The sequence below is a fragment of the Pezoporus wallicus genome, unplaced genomic scaffold, assembly GCF_028554395.1.
Source record: "Pezoporus wallicus isolate ANWC-B61680 ecotype Strahan unplaced genomic scaffold, APGP_CSIRO_Pwel_v1 contig_7339, whole genome shotgun sequence".
In the NCBI taxonomy this organism is placed as follows: Eukaryota; Metazoa; Chordata; class Aves; order Psittaciformes; family Psittacidae; genus Pezoporus; species Pezoporus wallicus.
The window spans coordinates 688,481-707,960 of NW_026636333.1; the positions used below are offsets into that span (position 1 = coordinate 688,481).

At 43.0% G+C, this 19,480-nt stretch overlaps 1 protein-coding gene across 1 annotated transcript in view; it reads left to right on the plus strand.

The window, feature by feature from the left end:
* Positions 1-19,480, plus strand: part of XDH (xanthine dehydrogenase) — a 50,443-nt gene that overhangs the window by 29,471 nt on the left and 1,492 nt on the right. The window contains exons 19-35 of the mRNA XM_057400047.1: positions 1,096-1,219; positions 1,935-2,054; positions 3,550-3,646; positions 5,626-5,750; positions 6,480-6,613; positions 7,982-8,069; positions 8,698-8,784; positions 9,677-9,868; positions 10,357-10,502; positions 11,081-11,162; positions 11,757-11,852; positions 12,569-12,697; positions 13,719-13,793; positions 14,597-14,649; positions 15,767-15,881; positions 16,535-16,600; positions 18,211-18,399. Of these exons, the coding sequence (XP_057256030.1) occupies positions 1,096-1,219; positions 1,935-2,054; positions 3,550-3,646; positions 5,626-5,750; positions 6,480-6,613; positions 7,982-8,069; positions 8,698-8,784; positions 9,677-9,868; positions 10,357-10,502; positions 11,081-11,162; positions 11,757-11,852; positions 12,569-12,697; positions 13,719-13,793; positions 14,597-14,649; positions 15,767-15,881; positions 16,535-16,600; positions 18,211-18,399 (1,918 nt within the window). The remainder of the gene's footprint in view (positions 1-1,095; positions 1,220-1,934; positions 2,055-3,549; positions 3,647-5,625; positions 5,751-6,479; positions 6,614-7,981; positions 8,070-8,697; positions 8,785-9,676; positions 9,869-10,356; positions 10,503-11,080; positions 11,163-11,756; positions 11,853-12,568; positions 12,698-13,718; positions 13,794-14,596; positions 14,650-15,766; positions 15,882-16,534; positions 16,601-18,210; positions 18,400-19,480) is intronic.

The window sequence follows — 19,480 nt, forward strand, 5'->3', positions numbered from 1 at the left end:
ATGCAGAAGCACGGGAAAGTGAACTTTCCAAAGAAATATAGCGCTGTCTTCAGTTCCTGCTGTCAGAGTTCATGTGGGAAAGTTCATTCATACATTTAATGTCTCCTTAAAGAAGTCTGTCACTCACTGGGATGCATAAACAGCTACTTCCAGGCACAGTTTGTATTGGAGTTTCGGGAATCTAAACAGGCATGCTGAAAAAATGGCAGCAATTTACAGAGGACAATAAATCATTCAGTTAAGCAGCAACAAAGCCACAGCTTTTCTATTCACACCAGGTCCCTTGTAAAGCAAGCCAATTATGCAGCCAGTGTGCAAAATACCGCGGAAGGAGCTTGAAAGTCTTTTGTAATAGATTTTTTTTATGTGCTTCGTATAAAAACTGAATTATATTGCATTTTTCTAGTTACTTTCTATCCTTCTTGTCACTTAGTTTTAAATCCGTATATGATTGAAGCAGACAAGCGTTTTGGTTAGCTACCTCTTTTGCAGATTACCAGGAAAAGCCTTTCATGAAGCTTTTTGCTTTTGGAGCATCATTTTGTTTGCATCCTTTTAAATGCCCTTCAGCTTCCTTGTGATTGATACTCAATAACTTCTTCCTGACTTACAGGCACATTTTTATCTAGAGGTGAACCCACGGTAGATGATAGATGTCTGCAGTAAGAATTCATGTTTATCAAATAGGGAGGAATTTTGTCTTCACAGAATCATGGCAGCTGAGAAGACAGTGGATACAAACCATCACTGGCACCAGTCTGTCTTTGGCAAAGGATGTCAAGGGCTCTGTACATGTGGCAACTGGGTCAAATTCAGATATGTTTTAGGGAAAAAGATGTATGATACAGTATCATCCAATGCAGCAGACTGATGATAAAGCTCAGTTGGGATTCAAATTATCATATAGATTGCATAAGTTTTTGGTCTAACACATCCTTTCTACATTGGTTCACATGATATTCATGTAACAAATTCCTTCTCTTTTTCATAGCCAGAGAATAAGGCCTGAAAATGTATTGGTATCTCATGAATGCTGACAAAGAGGAAAAATGAGAAATAATAACGCTGCCTCTCCTCCTTTCTTTCTGTCTTCAGTTCTGTAGATGCATCTGAAGCCCAGAGTGTTCCTGGGTTTGTGTGTTTTGTCTCCGCCAAAGACGTTCCTGGCAGTAACATCACTGGCATCGCTAATGATGAGACTGTCTTTGCTGAGGATGTGGTATGTGGATAAGAATAGCTTTTCTCAATCACACTGCCCAGGAGATAAGGTTTCTCGTATTTCCAGTGAAGCCCTCTTCTTTATACAGAGATAAAACCTAACTATTGGATCAATCTTGGTGCCCAGTTCAATAAGGCCTTGGTCCCGTTGTCCTGTGCCCCTCTCTCTGTTATCATAGAATCACAGAATGGTTTGGGTTGGAAGGCACCTTAAAGACCATCTAGGGACAACTTCCACCACACCAGATTGCTCAAAACCCTGTCCAACCTGGCCTTGAACATTGCCAGGGATGGGGCACCCTGTGCCAGTGCCACACCACCCTCACACTGAAGAATTTCTTCCTAATGTCCAATCTAAATCCCCTCTGTCAGGTTAAAGCCATTCCCCTTGTCCTATCACTACATGCCCTTGTAAAAAGTCCACCTCCAGATTTCCTGTAGGCCCCATTTAGGTACTGGAAGACTGTTACAGGGTCTCCCTGGAGTTTTCTCTGTGCTGTTGTCCTTTTGGCTGCAGGCCACTGGGATAGGCTCACTCACTCTGTTACTGTCCAAAATTGTTTGTGATCATTTTCCCTTGGCTGGTTTTAAACAAACTGGTCTGAACAAGCAGCTGCAAAAACTGCACAAAAGGAATAGATGGAGATAATTATCATGAGCCTCTCCATTACTGCACGTAGACACCAAATGATGGTGGGTCCTAATCTTGCCTGTAGGTCACTTGTGTTGGTCATATCATTGGTGCAGTCCTTGCAGACACACAAGAACATTCCAGAAGAGCAGCTAAAGCTGTGAAGATTAAGTATGAAGAGCTCAAACCTATTGTCACAATTCAGGTAAGATGGCTCAGATCTGGTTCTGCAGTTAGCTTGAGGCCCCCTGATCTCTTGTTAACTTCTATTCTCACTCATGGTTATTAAACCACGCGTTTTGTTAGTCTTTGTGGGTGCAGCAGGATATGGAGAGAGGGGATAATATGCATATTTAAATATAAAGAGGACACACCTACGATATAGTACTGATTGGGAGTATGTTAACTTGTTGTGTGTTATTTGAAGCTAAAAGAAATTATATCATGCTCAGCAAAGATTTGTTGAAATTAACTAGGGTCCTATCAGTTACATTCTTCCCAATGTGTTTGTTTTCAATATTCTCTGGTCTGACCCTGCTGGCTTCATTGGTATTCATTTATTCTTCATTCTGATTTATAACACTCAATAATAGGGTGTGGAAACGTTTTCTTCTAGCTCTGTCACTGTACTGCTTCTCTGGGATTTCTGCAGACCACTTGTCTGCTTTCTAAGCTGATGAAATCAGTTTTCAGCAGGAGTTCAGTCTTCACTGTGAACATTTCCGCTGACTGTATGGACACAACCCTGAGATGGCTTTTCTCAAAGCTGAAGAAGATAATGTCAACAATTTGCCATCATTTCATGCCTTTTTTTTAACTAGAAAGCTTGTTGACAAGATTTGCTTATGTGACAGTAAAAGCAAAGAGTATCTAATACAGCATTCAAATCCAGACATGAGAAAGAAATGCCTGAAGCCGTTCTTATGGGGGGAGAAATCAGAGCCATGGGATTCTAATTAATTTTGTAATGGTCAGTATGGTCATACCTTGCATTTTGTAATGCGAATTGTATTCATGCAAATACAAAGAGTCTGTGCATTGTCTAGTGCAGATGCTGGCGCTGTCATCTGTGGACAGAGCTTTTGGTTTATATGATTTGTGGGTTCACAGACAACGTGTGCGCACTTTTTTGAGGCTTCTAGCTGTTTATTCAACCAGGGGAGATGGAATAGAGCCAAAAATGTGCTGATTTTTGTCGTCGTTTGGGCATTCTGAGGATTTTGTTTTCCACTCTGGAAAGCTTCAGCGAAGGTGAAATGTGTTTATAGAACTTCCCCAGGAAGGATTATTGTATATGAGCTCAGAAGTGAACTATTTCTGCAGAAGTTCTCATCCTGTCGGAGAGGTTTTAGTTTTCTCCTCTCTCATTGTTTGTTTCCTTTTCCTTTTCCCCCTGTTCTTGTCCACGGGCTGTTCTCAGGTTGTAAGTCATAGCTCTGGTGGCTACAGACCTTGGGATTCTGGGCCCGTGATGTAAAATGGGTCACAAGGAGCAATCTGAGACTGTCCAGTTCTGGTGTTTATTGTGAAATTGCTGAGTTGCCAAAAACTATTACGTGCTGCTTTAAGTCAAGTCACTTAGCTTTTACCATACTGAGTGTCTGATGAGTTATTGAGCTTTTTATCTTGGGTATTTATTCTTCAATCAGACGAAGTTTTGTTTTCACTCAAAAATTTCATTGCGTCGTTACGTTTCCTAGGAAGCTATTGAGAAACAATCCTTCCTTAAGGGTATAAAGAGGATTAAAAAGGGAGATGTGAAGAAAGGATTTGAAGAATCTGATCACATTTTGGAAGGTGAGAATAAGCATCAACGTTTCTATTAAAATAGGGTGATTTTTGACAAAAGAGGTGAAGCATCATGCTTGGTTTTATGCACATGATACTGGACTCATGAAAGTAAGGCTTGCGGGGCTAAATGTCATATTCAGTTTCAGATGAATGTTTATACACAAATAGCTTGTGAAAGATGTAATTTCAGTTTCCGACAAACTTTGGTGCTTCCAGCTGTGCCCCTGCAAACGCTCTCTTCCAATGTAAGGACACATCTTCTTAAGCAAATATTCTTGTGAAAAAGTGAGGTTTTTTTCCCCTCCCTGAAACTTATTCATGTAGGAGCTTTTCCCTGTCCAGGCATAGTGTGGTCTAAATCTTATAGATAGTTTCCTATAATCTGGTACCACTCTATGTTATGAATATGTGTCATGAATGAATGTTATGAATACATTGTCTGAAATGTTATGAATGTTATGAATACATTCTGTGTTATGAATACTGTGCCTGAAACCTGATCCACCGATGTTGGTGGCTGTAGGAATCGTGAAGAACCTGGCACTGCCCTGTAATGCTTTCTCGATGTTGATGGTTGGCCTGTCTTAGAGGATGGAGGGGGATTTGATGTACTTCTTGGTTTCATTCCGTTGGAGTCTGCCAGGTTGTAGGGACATGGGTAAACGCAGCAGTTACCAACAACTGTTGAAACCCTCTGAGAGTTAGGAAGGGAGAGTGCCAGAGCTGTGGTCTGGAATACTCTGTCAGACCCCTGCCATTGCTTGGTGTATATACCACCGAGCAATAGCTCCTGGGAGGAAGACCTTTATAGAACTGTGTATTTATCAATAAGAAGGTGATGTATCCCTCTTACAGATGCAAGAAGGAAGTTACATCAGTTACAGACACAAAGCCTGGTGTGAAGGGAGTATTCTTGAAGATCATGGAGAAGCATGCCCCCTTACCTCCACGTGGAGGAAAGGAGAGTTATTTAACTGAAACACTAATTTCCAGCTCTACCATTTGTTGTATGCATTGCTGAGAGCTTCTTCTGCAATCAGCAATTGGTGCTGGCACTTGAAAGGTGTCATAAGCTATTGTTAACTGTTTCTTATCGTGTACCATACTGTGCAAAATGAAAACACTGTGCCAAGCAAGGCAGAAACTGTTCTGAGCTAGAAGAATAGGTTATTTAAAAGGCTGCAATACTGTGGGAATGCCAGGCCAACCCCCTCGAGGAGACAAGGGGAGGGACCCTGCTGTGTACCAGAGTAGGCGTTGTCTCACACAAATGTGCATTTCTCACTGATGTACCTAATGAAGGCAGCTATTTTGTTGCTGCTGAATTAAATAAAAGGGAGAGAGGAAGAGGACTTTGAGAACTGCACTGAATATTAATTTTCATGGCAGCTGAATAGATCAGGGTCATGGCTGAGAAAGGAGGCTGATTCTGACATGTATAGCGCGTAACATGACTGGAAGTTGTACCCTCAGCACTGCCAGGTAAAATGTCCTGGGGAAGAGCCACATGCAATGACAGAGTTAATTCTCAGTTAGATCATCTTAAGGCATTTTGGACTTCTATTTTTGTTCCCCTGTTTCACAGTCTGTAACCTTGGATTTGACCTGCTCAGCTAGTTGATTTATTTTTATCCGTCATCTCAGAGGTGTTATCAGGGCAGTCTGAAAGGCACCAAACCCTGCATCTTAAGGGTCAATGGCATAGTGTGCAGGCTTATTCTTGAAATGCCAGTCACTTGGTTTGGACTAAAGATGTCTAGAAAGTGTGCATCTGTGGGGTCTGGTTGGGGTTTCTGGGTTTTAACTTTTCGGGATTTTTTAATGTCAAATCAGAAGTTTCAGTTTTAGGGTTTGGGATATCCAGTCTGTGCAGTGCAAAGGGTTGCTGTGTCTAAAGGGTAGTAGCCTGCAGGCAGCACACGATGGGAGACACCTTATAACACCAGAGACACCCTACCTTTGGGGCATTTCTTTCCGTTTTCTAGGAGAGATGTACCTTGGTGGGCAGGAGCATTTCTATCTGGAAACTCATGCCACTCTGGCTGTGCCAAAGGGGGAAGATGGTGAGATGGAACTCTTTGTGTCAACCCAAAACCTTATGAAGACACAGGTACTGTCTCGTTGACCTGCTACCTAAAAGGCATTTGTTTCTCAATTTTGGACTAGATAAATGGTTTTTACAGTTGATCCTATGTTGTCTTGAATAAAAGAAACCACATATGCGTAGAGCTGGGTATGGGATCTGAAGTCCATATCCATCCTACTGGTGTCCTGAACCTGCTTGCAGATGGCAGGTATGTTTCTGTTGGCAGCATATCTTTGTCACCAGGGGTTAATGCTTAACCCTTTCTGGAGAGGGTGACAGCTGGTCAGTAGGCATGGCTGTTGAATGTTATGTCGGGAAGAGAGGTGGTATAAATGCTGGCTATATATGTACCAGCTTTACCGTATTGCAAGATAGGCTACTGGCACTATGGGGTGGCTTTGACCTGTCTCCTGACTCACCAAGGCTGACCAAAGGTTTCATAATAGAGTGAGGAGAATGGGCAGAGTGGTTTGGTCATCAGAACCTGTCTTGTATGAGACCTTTGTCTTGGTAGCCTCATCTCATGTTAATCTCTTCCTGAATGCTGAAGCACTGTGTGCCTGCCCACATCAGGGATGAAATACTGGGCTTATTGGTTCCAATTGCATCAAATCCAATTGCAGGACCAATAGGACCTGCAGCGCAACAGAGTATTTGCACTGTTGCAATGGCTGTAGAAAGGCAATGTGTTAATATCTAGCTCCTAACACCAGCAGAGCTCCGTACATGTTCTGCTGTTCTGTTGTTCTTTAGGAGTTTGCTGCTAATGCACTGGGAGTCCCTTCAAATCGGATTGTGGTGCGAGTGAAAAGAATGGGAGGAGGATTTGGAGGAAAAGAGACTAGGAATACTATTTTGACCACTGCAGTGGCTGTTGCAGCCTTCAAGTAAGTTTGGATGTGGGGAACAGGGCTTTTTCCTTTCAGACTGTGCCAGCCTGCTTCTTTCTGGAGCATTATTTACACTGGAGCATATACAGATTCTTCATGTCTTGTTACTCTACAGTTTATAGCAAGCTTAGGACTTCCCAAAGGAGGTGTCTAGTGGGCTCTTAGCTGGTAGGAGTGATTGAGCCCACTCAGAGGGGTGAAGCTTATGTGGGAATATCAGCTTTCAATAGGAGAGGGGGAAAAACCCCCTTACTCTGATATTCTTTGGGAGCAATCTGAAAACTCTCACATCTTGAATTATCTGCCTCTCCACTTCACCCCAAACCCTTTCGAAATCCAGCACTAGCCATGCTTATTGTTTTGTCTAACAGCAGTTTGAGAGTCTCTTCCTTGCTTAAAAGTCTACTACGCCAGCCTTGCACTGCTGTTTCCGTGCTCTTCTGCAAACTCTCTCTTTGGATTTTTCCCTAGGAAGGGTGGCCACTGGATAGAAATCCATACTTTTCAAGCCCCGTAAAGCTCAGGGAATGAACCTAGACTCTACTCATTTGTGAAGTAGACTGGAAATGTGCTTCTGATTTCTGGAGTCTTGATATTTGCACACGCTGCAAGTTTCTGTGGCTGTGATTGAACATGGCCTTCCCAGCACTGCCCTTGTAGGTGAGGATGCGCCCTGCTGGCAATGCTAGATGGATCTTGCGACACAGCAGCAACTTAATAAAACACCCTTAGAGGAAAACAGCCAAAAGGCAGCTCCTGTAGTTAAATAGCTTTATTTTCCTATTCTGAGCAAACCACCTGCTTTCTCTGATTAATCAGTAATACATGTGAATTTTTTTCTTTCCTTTATTTCTGTGAGCCGAACCACTGTTTCGTATCCCGGAGGATATGAAATAACATCTATGGCATTCCTTAGGTATTTTTACAACCTGAAGATAGGCACTGGAAAGGCAGAATTGTCAGAAAATGCAGAGCAACTTCTCTTCTCTTAGCATTATTATGTAGTTCATATGGCATTCTCTCTTGCAAAGCCAAGAGAATGCCTTAAGAAACACTCTGGAAAACAGTGATTGCTCAATTACGAGTATCTGTCTCTGTAAGAAACTATCCTTTTTAGTATAAAAGTCTCTGCAAGAGTTTTCATGAACAGGTCCCAACCTCTAAGATTTTTTTTTGGTTGGTAGGTTTTTTTTTTACCCAATTGTGCCATTTTCTGAAAAGGAAGATCTATGAACCAAGCAGTTAACCCTTAACCCCCCATTGCTGCTCTGGAAGGACAATGCTCACCAAAAAGAAGAGAGTCTTGCTCTGTAGGAGCTGTATTGTGTGTTTCAGGCTTTGCCTGATAAATGTGTTCTTTAACAGAACTGGCCGCCCAGTACGGTGCATGCTGGATCGAGACGAGGACATGCTGATAAGTGGTGGGAGACATCCCTTCCTGGGGAGGTACAAGGTATGCATACATATGAAATGAATGCGTGGTGTCTCAGTGTTATCACCTGAAACACCAGAGAGTAGTAAAATACTGTGGGGAAAAAAGTGCTGCTCTGGCTGTTTCACTGCTGATGTCCCTGCTGCAAATGGATCAGGTCAGCTGGGTTATGGCATTTTCCCTCTTGAAGTCCTCCAGATGTTCTTGTGGTTTGGATTGTTCACTACGTGTGATCTCAGCATCAACATTCCCCTCTTCCTTGCAACCAAGACTTTGCCCCTGTTGACAGTCACACTGCTCTTAGATGCTTCCCCATTTGTTTAGGGTATGGTACTACTGTTTGTTTTGTTAACGTCCTTTCCTCTTCAATCCCCATCCAACTGCTTTTTCAAAGCAAAAAAGCAAAGAGCTGGTAAGGAAGGTGTGGCTGTGACAAGTGGTTACCACATGTTTTAGAAGAGTTCTCTGGATCGAGATTAAGATGCATAAGTGGCCCCTTTACTGGGAAGCTTCCTCAGTAGCTGCCTGTGCTGCAGCAGAGGACAGTCAGCCTTTTGGCCATGTAATGTTCATTCATTCGGTTTGTGGAGGGAAACACAAAACAGAACATCATGTAGAAAGCCAGTTACTGAGGAGACTCTCTTGACAGGTTGGCTTCATGAAGAATGGGAAAGTCAAGAGTCTAGAGGTTTCATACTACAGCAATGGGGGCAACTCTGTAGACCTCTCTTATGGGGTAAGTAAAACTTTCTGATGGCTTCAGAGAGTTATTGCCTGCAGCACTGCTTGCCCATCCTGCTCCCTGACATGACTGAAAGCAGTCCTTGATTGGTTTTTGCAGCTTCTACACCGGCTCTTTGAGTCAACTGACCTGCCTTGGCATGTGCCACATAATACTTATTGAAGCTGAAATGACTTGGATAAGGCAAAAGGGTCAAGAAAGTTTGCTTTGCATTACAGAGGGCTATGGTGAGAAACTTGTTGCTCAACACAAGATGACTGATAGTTCCTCAGCTTTGGGGAAAACTTGTTCTTTGGAATAAGAAACATCCAAGCCAACAGGCTGCTCTGGGCAGAGTGCCTGAATCAACAAACTTGTTAAGGACGGGCTAAAACTGACACTGGCTTCGCAAGCACTAAGGACAAGAATGGGGCTCAGTTCTGAGTTTGTCTTTAAGATTTTTTTCTGCTGATGAGTAAAGAAACCTCTCCTTTTTTTGTCACGTGAGTGACCAAGCTGCTAACCTAGTGTCAGTCATGTTTATTTTAGCTCCCTTTCTCCCTTTCTGGTTCTTCGGGGCGGGTAATGGTATTTAGTAGCAGTTTGGCTCAGCACAAGACCAGGGCCGACAAAGGAATGTGAAGGTCAATCTGTCAGCAACAGAGAAAGGTGTTTATTGTCCTGTCCTTCAGGAGGATGCCACTTGCCACTCCATTGCAAATGGGACAGAGTACGGCTTGCCCCGCAGTGCTCATCCAGCTGTGTTGAGTGGAACTGCAGGGTGGAAGAGAAAGAACCAGTGGCTCTACATTAGCTTCAGAGCTTTCCAGCCTGGCTTTGACAGCTGGTGAGAAGTCTGACATGTGAGCCATGTAATGTGTCCACCCACATTCCTTCTCTTTACCAGGTTATGGACAGAGCCCTGTTACATTTGGATAACTCCTACAACATCCCCAATGTCAGCAGCGTGGGCATTGTTTGCAAGACCAACTTGGCTTCCAACACAGCCTTCCGTGGCTTTGGAGGGCCTCAAGGAATGATGATCGCTGAGTGCTGGATGAGTGACCTTGCTCGGAAGTGCGGCCTGCCACCTGAGGAGGTACAGACCCACTGACACATTTCATGGTGATGCTGTTTTGAGCAAGCTCTGAGAATGGACAAACCACAGAATTTTATTGAGCATAAGAGTTTTCACTTCATTTTTGCTAAGCGCTTAGCAGAGTCTCAGATTTTCTGTGTGACAGCCACGTTATATCATGGATTATCTTCTACTTCATTGAATCCCCCCAGCAGCCTCAGTTGTGGAACACCTGCTTTAGGGAAGCTGTATTTCAGGAAGTCCAAAGGCACTAGGTACTTTAATCTTACTAGCAATGTGCTTAAGTCCCAGTCTCTCTTGAAAATTTCCAGCCTTAATGTCTTAGTCCCCATTTCCCCATAAACAGATATATGTCTGTTAATTCTATTGTACCATAGAGTGAGCAGAGGAGTAAAAATTGGAACTAACATGCTTTTGATATCTTCCACTAGAAAGACCTAATCTGGAGCATTAAACTTGACATGTCCTTTACGTGTCTCTTTGGGAAGGTGCGGAAGCTCAATCTTTACAATGAAGGAGACCTGACTCATTTTAACCAAAAGCTGGAGGGATTTACTCTGCGAAGGTGCTGGGATGAATGTTTGTCAAGCTCTAGCTATCATGCCAGGAAGAAACTAATTGAAGAATTCAACAAGTAGGTGTTCTGGAGTTGCCTTGTTACCTGCTGCCTATCATCTACTGAAGTTCTCTTAGCAACTTGAGTCATACAAAGTCAGACCTTATATTTGTAGAGTGACTTGAAAAACGTTTCTTTTTGAAACTCCTTTATGCTCACTACGGAAAAACCTTCTTAAGCTTGTAGCTTAAATAAGGCAGGATTTGACCTACCGTGACCTGATTTTGTAAGTGAAATGTAGCAAAGGAGAGAGGGTCTGGTAAGTCCAGCCAGGTTTTTCAAATGGCTATTAAGTCATTTTGTTTAGGTTTTCCGCTGCCTTCCAGTCTCTTTTAGTTGGCAGTTTAGTTAACTGAAGAGTTAACAGTCCAGGCAATTGCTTCTATAGAGCCTGGGGGAGCACCTTCAGTTCAGATTTCTTCTTGCTAGGACCTATAAACAAAGCCAATCTTTCATAAAAATTACTGATTAACTCAGTCTATATTGCATTCAGGTGCTTTATTTCTGCTTCGATACCTAAGCTGTCAGAGGGAACCATAGTATTGAGTTGCAGTGAAAGCCCTCATGAGTATACAAATAACATTCTTTCCCTGCAGGCAGAATCGCTGGAAGAAGAGAGGGATGTGCATCATTCCTACCAAATTTGGCATCAGTTTCACTATCCCATTTCTGAACCAGGTCTGTAAGTGTCATCCATCTTTTCAGTAGAGAAGCTAGATTTACGCTGCCTCCCCCAGGCCCTCCTCCATTTGTACCAAACTGGAGCTTTTCAGAGTAGTAGTCAATTAGTCAAGAAAGAGCACATGTTTTGCAAAATAAAGTGAGCAACACAACAGTTACCAGTTTATGCTGTCCAAAAGACGCCACGGTGCAGCTATGTTTCCATGGTATTGTGTTATTTCCCCTACCTATTCTCTCTTCCTCAATAGTCAACGCTGTTTCTGTTGTTTGACCCGACTTGACAGACTCTCAGTGGTGTTAGCAAGCTCAGGTGAAGGGTGCATCTCTGTTTCACAGGGGCAGGTTTGGGTTACTTCACCTGTTTTCTAAGCTGAAAATACTGACTGAAGTTTGTTGTGTCACTGGAACTGCTAGTGAGTTGATGAGACTAACCCAAACTCACCTCAAGTGCAAACTGGTGGCTTTAATTACACCAAAGAACAGTATTGGTCTAGTTCCAAATCAATTCTCTCTGTAGTTTGTAACTGAAATCCTGCTAAGTATTTCACTGGTTCATTTATGATGACTCTTGGATTACTGTTCCTTTTATAGGCTGGAGCTCTAGTCCATGTGTATACAGATGGCTCTGTGTTACTTACACATGGGGGTACTGAGATGGGTCAAGGACTTCACACCAAAATGATTCAGGTAATAATGAGTTTGGACTTAACCAAATGAGACATCTTTTCAGGGAGACATACACTCAGTCTACAGTATTGCCTCAGACAGCTTGCTGCTTCCTCTATGTGCATGTGGAGGGTAGCAAATCATGACTAATTCATCTTCATTGTTTCAGCAGCAGTGCTAGATTTCCAGATTATTATCACAGTTGAGTGTGAGAATTAGGTTCTTTATCATCTGAACTGTTTATTATGTAGATAATGCAGGTTATGCTTACAATCTAGCTTCTCTAGCAATTTCATTTCCCATAAAACTAGAGTTTACATGTGTTTTATGCGAAAATTAGTTGTATTGCAAACATACTTATCTGCATATGCTAATGCCTTTGTAGCTAAAAAGACCTAAGGGAGTGATACTGTTTTGGCAGGGAAATTAAAGGGGAATCTAATAGGGCTCTTTATCCTCTGATTCTTATAACCATTGAGAGAAGAATTTAGTCTCACAGTAGTGAATTGAATGTCTTTCATTGTGGCAAACGTGTATATGGTCACACACATTCAGTCCGTGAAGGACAAACTTAATGTTCTGGCTAGTGCTCAGTCACCAAATCAACTGAGGCTTCAAGGAAAATGAGATTTAGGACAGGAGAAGGTAGAGGTCGCAGTGCTAGCAGTGTAAGCAATGAATGATGATGCTCATGTATAGGAACTGCTGCTTACCCACTGTTTATTTTTCCTCTGCAGGTTGCTAGCAGATCACTGGGAATCCCCACCTCCAAAATTTACATCAGTGAGACCAGCACAAACACTGTCCCAAATACCTCCCCGACAGCTGCATCTGTCAGTGCAGACATCAATGGGATGGCCGTCCATGTATGGAAACTGAGTTACTTGAGCTAGTGGGTTATAAGCTAGGACTTCAGAACATGGAAGTTTGATGTGTGTTTATCTGTTGCTTAAGGAAAGCATAAACATTAAAAGGCAATTCCAGGCTAAGGATACCTCGTAACTTCTTTACCTGCTACAACTACCAGCACTCTTAGATGATGAATGACTGTATTTTTTCAAGTTATTCAAAACTCTCCTTCAGTCCTTTTATAGTTCTAAAATGGAGTATTTATGATTTCTCAAAATGAGCAGAACAAAACATCCATTTAAATAGCTGGCTTCCTAGTAATTAATGCAGCCTTATCCTTAACAAATACATTGTGCTGCACATCTTGGTAGCAGATGGTTTGTGGGCTGTGCTTCAGAATCAAAGACCTGTAAATGTTGATACACTCAGAGCAAACATCCTTCTGTAGCAATGGCGTGGTCATGATTGTCTCTGACATGGAGGAGTTACCAATGCATATATTTGCAGGGTATGTGACTTTTTCATTGGAAAGAGGAATTTGGTATTGATCATTCTCGGGTTTAAAGAAAAGAGGAAGTGTAACCTGAGGTAAAATAATCAGGTTGTTTTTATTCTCTGCACAGCTTGTCTGAATGAGTTGAATTTAGGCAAGGATGTTATACATTTTTTCAGTGTTACAGGATCATCTTGCTAGGTACGCTAAAATGTCCTGCTATGGCTTGGTACAGATCAAGTTACTGTATAAATGGGTGGACTTGTGATATTTTGTGTCATGCTCCTAAATATTCTGTACGGAATTTGGGGTTCCCTTCTACTATCAGCATAGTCAATCTGCTTTAACGTCTTTTTCAGTCAGCGTTTCTTCCTACATAGCAAGATATCTGTTAGTGAACTTTGTTCCTTTTTATGATAGACCTAAATCCTAAAGGCAATATTGATTTAAACAGAAGGGTCTTTGAAACTCCTATAAAGCTTTTCATGCTGTAAGCTATAAGCTGGCTCTTCAGATCTTTAAATATTGCTTCTCTTTGTTTCCAGAATGCTTGTCAGACCATCTTAAAAAGACTTGAGCCTATCAAACAGTCTAATCCCAAAGGATCCTGGGAAGACTGGGTAAGCTGCCTGTATCTGTCACGAGATAAATGGGCATTGTCAGAGATTGTTTGAGTTGGCAAAGCCTGTATGCAGGTATATCCTCCACCCCTCTGCTAGCAAAGATCTGTGCAAAGACAGTGAGAGAGAAACCTGGCAAGGGAAGTAACCACCACTTGCAAGAGGTCATCCCCAAAACATCAGTTATGACTTTAGTACTGAGATTTCTCCCGATCCTGGTGCCTGTCCATGACAAACTTGACAAAATAGAAGTCTTGAGTGGTTACATATATCTTTCAGGCTACAGCCTTGGACAGGAAGAAACCTTATTTGCAATAATGAAGGGATTCTGTGACAAAAATGACTTTGTGAGCTGCCATCCACCTCCTGCAGTGCTCCTTAGCTGCAATACCTCTGTACCCTCAGTAGTAAGAGATTAGTGTTCCGTAAGCTCTCAGGCCATTTTCAGATCCAAGTTCTCTTCAAGAGAGAAGCTCTGACTTTGTGATTTGCAAGTCAAGACGACTGTCAGTTTAACCTTTGTCTCAGGTTGAAAGTCTAACCTGTAGCTGAGAGCTGCACAAACAAGACCAAGCCTTATCCCCCTGCCAATGGGCAAGTTCTGCCCTTGGTAGCTGCTGACAGGGCTATTTGGGGAAGCAGCTGCATCATGATGTTTTCCTTTGCGCTGCTGGTGCTGGGTAGCATGAAAGCTGCGTGTCACTGGACACCTTCTATTCATGCTCTCCTGGAAATGTGTTTGGGGTAGCTCATTTGCTGTGGTTGGACGATTACTGCTTTCAAACTCTTGTTCACTTTGCCAGATTAAAGCCGCATACGAGAACTGCGTTAGTCTGTCGGCAACGGGGTTTTATAGGTGAGTGGATGTTCATACTGTAGAGGCACAGCTTCTGCTCGACTGGGAAATTCTGGAGGATTTACAGCCCCTATCCCCTGACTCTGCTCTAAATTGGGGCTGCATTCCGTCTCCTACCTAGGAATGTTAAGCTGAGGTTAACACAATCCTGGCTGTAGAGAATCAGCTCCTGATGGAGCACAGCTCTTGAGGCCAAGTTCAAATATCATGTAAATCTGAAGTAGATCTAACTTCACTCTAGGTGACCTAGGTCTGAGGAGGCATAAATGAAATCAGAGCTTTGCCTGGGGCTCTGCTCTGTGTCAACCTCGTGACTTAGTTTTGCCCTAGAACCATCATGCAGGGGTAAAAAGGAGGCAGGGGTTTGTCCTTGAGGACAAAGCTGCTTATGGCAATTGGCTGGAGCAGTATCCTGTTTGTTGTGGCATGAGGAGATACCAGTGCTTCCAGTTTCATTCTCCCACTTTAAACTGTGTCTGGTTCCTGTGCAGTTCTGAAATGAGGCACTTTTCTTAGCTTTACTGCTGGAGGAAACCAGAGATCCATCATCTTAGAGGCAGAGAGGTTAACATAAAACAAACTAAACACAGTGTTGGAGAGCTTATTTAGGACTAAAACACAATATGAGCTCATTTCTGTTGCATCTCTGAAATGTGTTTTTCTCTTAACCAAGTGACTGTCAGTATTTTAATAATCCAGTTTTCAGATAAAGTATAAAATGCCTGATACAAAGTTTGCCATGAGCTGGGCTTAAATCACTTCTTAGCTTAATCCAGTTTCTGGTTCAACTTGCTTATGCTCTGAAATTTAATGACCTCCAGGAAATGTTCAACTGCACTCCGAAAGCAAAAGATTTGCTACTGGCTTGGTAGGAATGAATTCATAATAGTCATCACGAGCCCTGAGATTCATGGGAAACTAAAGGCTAAAACAGTTGGATAGATTGAGTCAGGTTTTGGAACACAGAGCAGCTTTAGCAGATCTCTTGTTCGTACTTTTTTGCATGGGCTTGACAGAAGGGCTGACCCAAAAGTGAATAAGGATTTCTTGCAGGGTGCTTGTATTCCTTTTGACTGTTCATTGAATGAAATGTGGTTTTGTTTTCCTCTGTGTTCAGAATTCCTGACCTTGGCTACGACTTTGAGAAGAATGAAGGGAAACCGTTCTGCTACTTCAGTTACGGCGTTGCTTGCTCCGAGGTTGAGATAGATTGCCTGACAGGTGACCACAAGGTGAGGGGGTCAGCAGTGAAACAGCCCTCTGTGTTTAGGTGAAGGAAACATTCACAGGGAGTTAGAACAAATACTGGGTGTCAGCCTGTTCCTAGCTCTGCCATTGGTCTGGTGTGACCTTCAGTGAATTTCTTAACTCCTCTGTTCCACAGTGCAACAGTCCATAAAGTATAATAAACCGATAATTATCTACCCTGGGGGGATACTAGGAGGCTTAATGGATGATTGCAAAAGTTATTGGATTTGCTTAAGTAAGAGATAGCAGCACGGTGTTAGCACAGAAAGAACAGAAACATTCTGGAATTGAGTTAATCATTAAAAATCTCACCAAAGACTTTTAGAAAGAAAGAGAAGAGACAAAAGTATTTCATCAGAATGTGACCTAGTTGGTTATGCTCAGGTGCAGAGCACTGACACGAGCAGCTGGGAACCAATGTAAACTGGGTCCCTGCATCCCTGGGGAAAACCTCAGTGGGTTCCTTTAGTTTACTTTAGGGATGCACCTCAGATTAAAAGTCAGTTGAGCTGAGGTAGATGGTTGAACACTGGCCAAGTGTGGGTAGCGGTTGGATATATTACTCCTCCTCATACAAGACCAGGGGGTACAAGCTGCAGTGTTCTGTGCTGATTTAGTCTTTATTTCTGCCTTTCAGAACATTCGCACAGACATTGTTATGGATGTTGGTACCAGTCTGAACCCAGCCATAGATATAGGACAGGTAAGTAAAACAGTTCTACCAAGTGCCCACACTACTCTCAGGCTTTTCTTGATCAGCCATTATCCCTCTCCAGGTTGTGCCTTTGCAAACAGAGCGTTTCAAACTTGGGTATCCAGTGAGGCTTACTTAGCTATGAAAACCAGTTTGACTTAACTATGCAGTAAGCACAGAATTATGTAAGGAAATCCCCTTTTGGACTTTTTTTTTTTTGCCTCAGACACTAAGACTATAGGATATTCTCCAGTTACCACCACACTGATGCTTGTCAGCATCTGCCTTGCCTAAGGAATGAATCCAGAAAATACTAATATGATGGAATAACCTCATCCCAGGCTTCGTTTCTGCAGTGTGGTATATGAGACTAAATCCCACACTCCTATCTGTCAACATCAAGTCCCACTTAACTCAGTGAAAATTCTTCTGTGAATAAAGAGATTCTGTCCTCCAGCTACTGCTGTGTGGGAATCTCAATAGGAAGTTGTACCAGTCACTTAGCTTGCAAATTCCTTGGGCAGGGACAAGCTTAAGTCCATGTTTTGTGCAGTAGTAATCACAATGATACCTCTCAGCAAATAAAGGTAAGAAACGCAGGGTTTGATGTGCTAAGAGATGAAATGTTAGGTGTCTGCACATGCTCATCTAGCCATTTTAGCTCCCTTGGTAACTCTAGATGTTGATGTAGTGTGATTCCTGCTGCTTTAGCTCAAATGAAACTTCATTGAAAGCAACATTTTTCCTGAAAGAGACATTTTTGGAAGTGGCCAAGGGGAGAAGGAGCCTTTCCATCTTCACAGCCTGTCAGCTTGGGTACAAAGAGGTGGGCTGTACAGAGCCTGTCAAAGACATCTCAATTTCCTGTGTCCTTCGAGGAATTGCTGCAGAGGATCTAGGGGCACAGGAAAGGATATTGTGTGACTGCAGGAGCAAGAGTACAGACAGCTAGGTTTATGAGTGTTTGTGCCAGATATTTAGACTGCTCTGCCTCTATGAGCATAGAGGGCAGAGCTGCTTCATGTCAGGTTGTGGAAGCACATCCTCCTCTCATAGCTGCTTCCCCCCTTTTTTCCCCTCCTAAAATTTACAGTGATCTTTAGTATTTGAATGGATATGGGAGTGGTTTTTGCAGGTGTCTGTGCTGGTCACCTGAGAATATGCAGTACTTAGGAAAGCATTTATACTGAAATAGAAAGTGTAAAATAGTTTGTCTTCAGGTATGTCATCTTCAGTCTTCTTGTTCTTTGAATTACCAGCAAGTACAACTCATTCAGTGGTAACCTGCCTGTGAAAGAATGAATATTTTGGCACTGATTTCCTTTTTTCCCTTGCTTCCTCGGAGAATTCCTGTCCTGTGTTTGCAGCGTATCTGCTTGTGTGTATCTGTGAATTGCTTCACCTGCCAGGGCAATGCAGCCACATCTTTATGGGAACACAGGGACTGTGCAAAGCTGCCAAGCTGTACTCAGCAGAAGGGACAAGGGTTTAGGGATGAAAAGTGGGAAATTAGTCGGGAGGGGAGGGCTGGAAACTCTGGTAGAAATCATCACTGTTAGTTCCAGTGCAGGGAGGAACAGCAGCAAAAAATATGTAACCTTGTTTGGATGTGTTTTTAGATAGAAGGAGCATTTGTCCAAGGCCTTGGGCTCTTCACCATGGAGGAGCTGCGCTATTCTCCTGAAGGGAACTTGTATACCCGAGGGCCTGGGATGTACAAAATCCCAGCGTTTGGAGACATCCCAACGGAATTCTATGTGTCTCTTCTCCGTGACTGTCCAAACAGCAAGGCAGTTTATTCATCCAAGGTATACCTGTGAGATCTGCAGGCCTCTTCCTGCTCTATAACTCTGGGTGTGATGAAGTAATGATGCATGTGTGTAAATAGTCTGTCTTGCTATGCTGGCTGTATTCTGGGGTCAGGATGTTTTCTCATTCCTTACCAGAGGGATGCATATTATCCTTTATGGTTAGGAAGAACTGAAATGGGCTGCACATTGCTGTCCTGATTGTCCATTAGAGACAACTGAAGTGGCTTTACTGGTGTAACAGAGGCCACAGCCTTCCCCTGCATGTCACTTCCCTGGTTGCTCTTCCCCAGCACCAGAGCCACCACTGCAGATAACGTTTCCAGCAGTGCCGCTTCCCCAGCTCTGATACACCAACATCTTGTGTCTGAGTTTGTTCCTATACTCTTTCAGTGCTCATGACACCCTTAAAGATCCATTATTAATCCATGTGTCCTAAAGGTCCATTATTAATCCATGGGCTGCTCCCACTGCAGTCAGTGCTGTTCTCTGCAGTTAGTGAGGGCTGCACAGAGCGGGGCTGCATGTACAGCTTCGATGAATTTGCTTTACTTATGGTTTAACAGAGCATTTAGAGGCCATCTAACATCCTTATCTGTATATGCCTGGCCTGCTTCCTTAGAGATTCCCATTTCCCCTTCATCCACAGGAGCATCCTCATCAAGGAGAAGGTTTTGGGTGATCAGTGGTGATGGCAATTAAGAAAAAAGGATCTGGCAGGGACCTCAGTACTAGATAATACTTGTGTAATCCCTGAGGAAGGCATTTCTGCTAGTTTGCAAGGACCTCTAGTGATGGAGCATCATGGTCTCTGCCTAGACAGCTCACCACTCATTTATCTGAATTCCCTTTGCTGCAGTTTTAGCACCATCCCAAAGTTTGTGGGAATGGGTTAGTCCCTTTTTAATTTGTAACAGCCTTGCTGTGCCAGACAGCTTGTGTTTTCCTACTGTCTCTTCTTTAAATGGACCGAGAGCTGTTTTAGCTCAGTCTTACCTCACCAATACCATGTGGCAGACTGGAGGCTGGTTTAGCTTCATGTTTCCCCGCTGATCGCATCTGGTAGACTCAGGCTCACGTC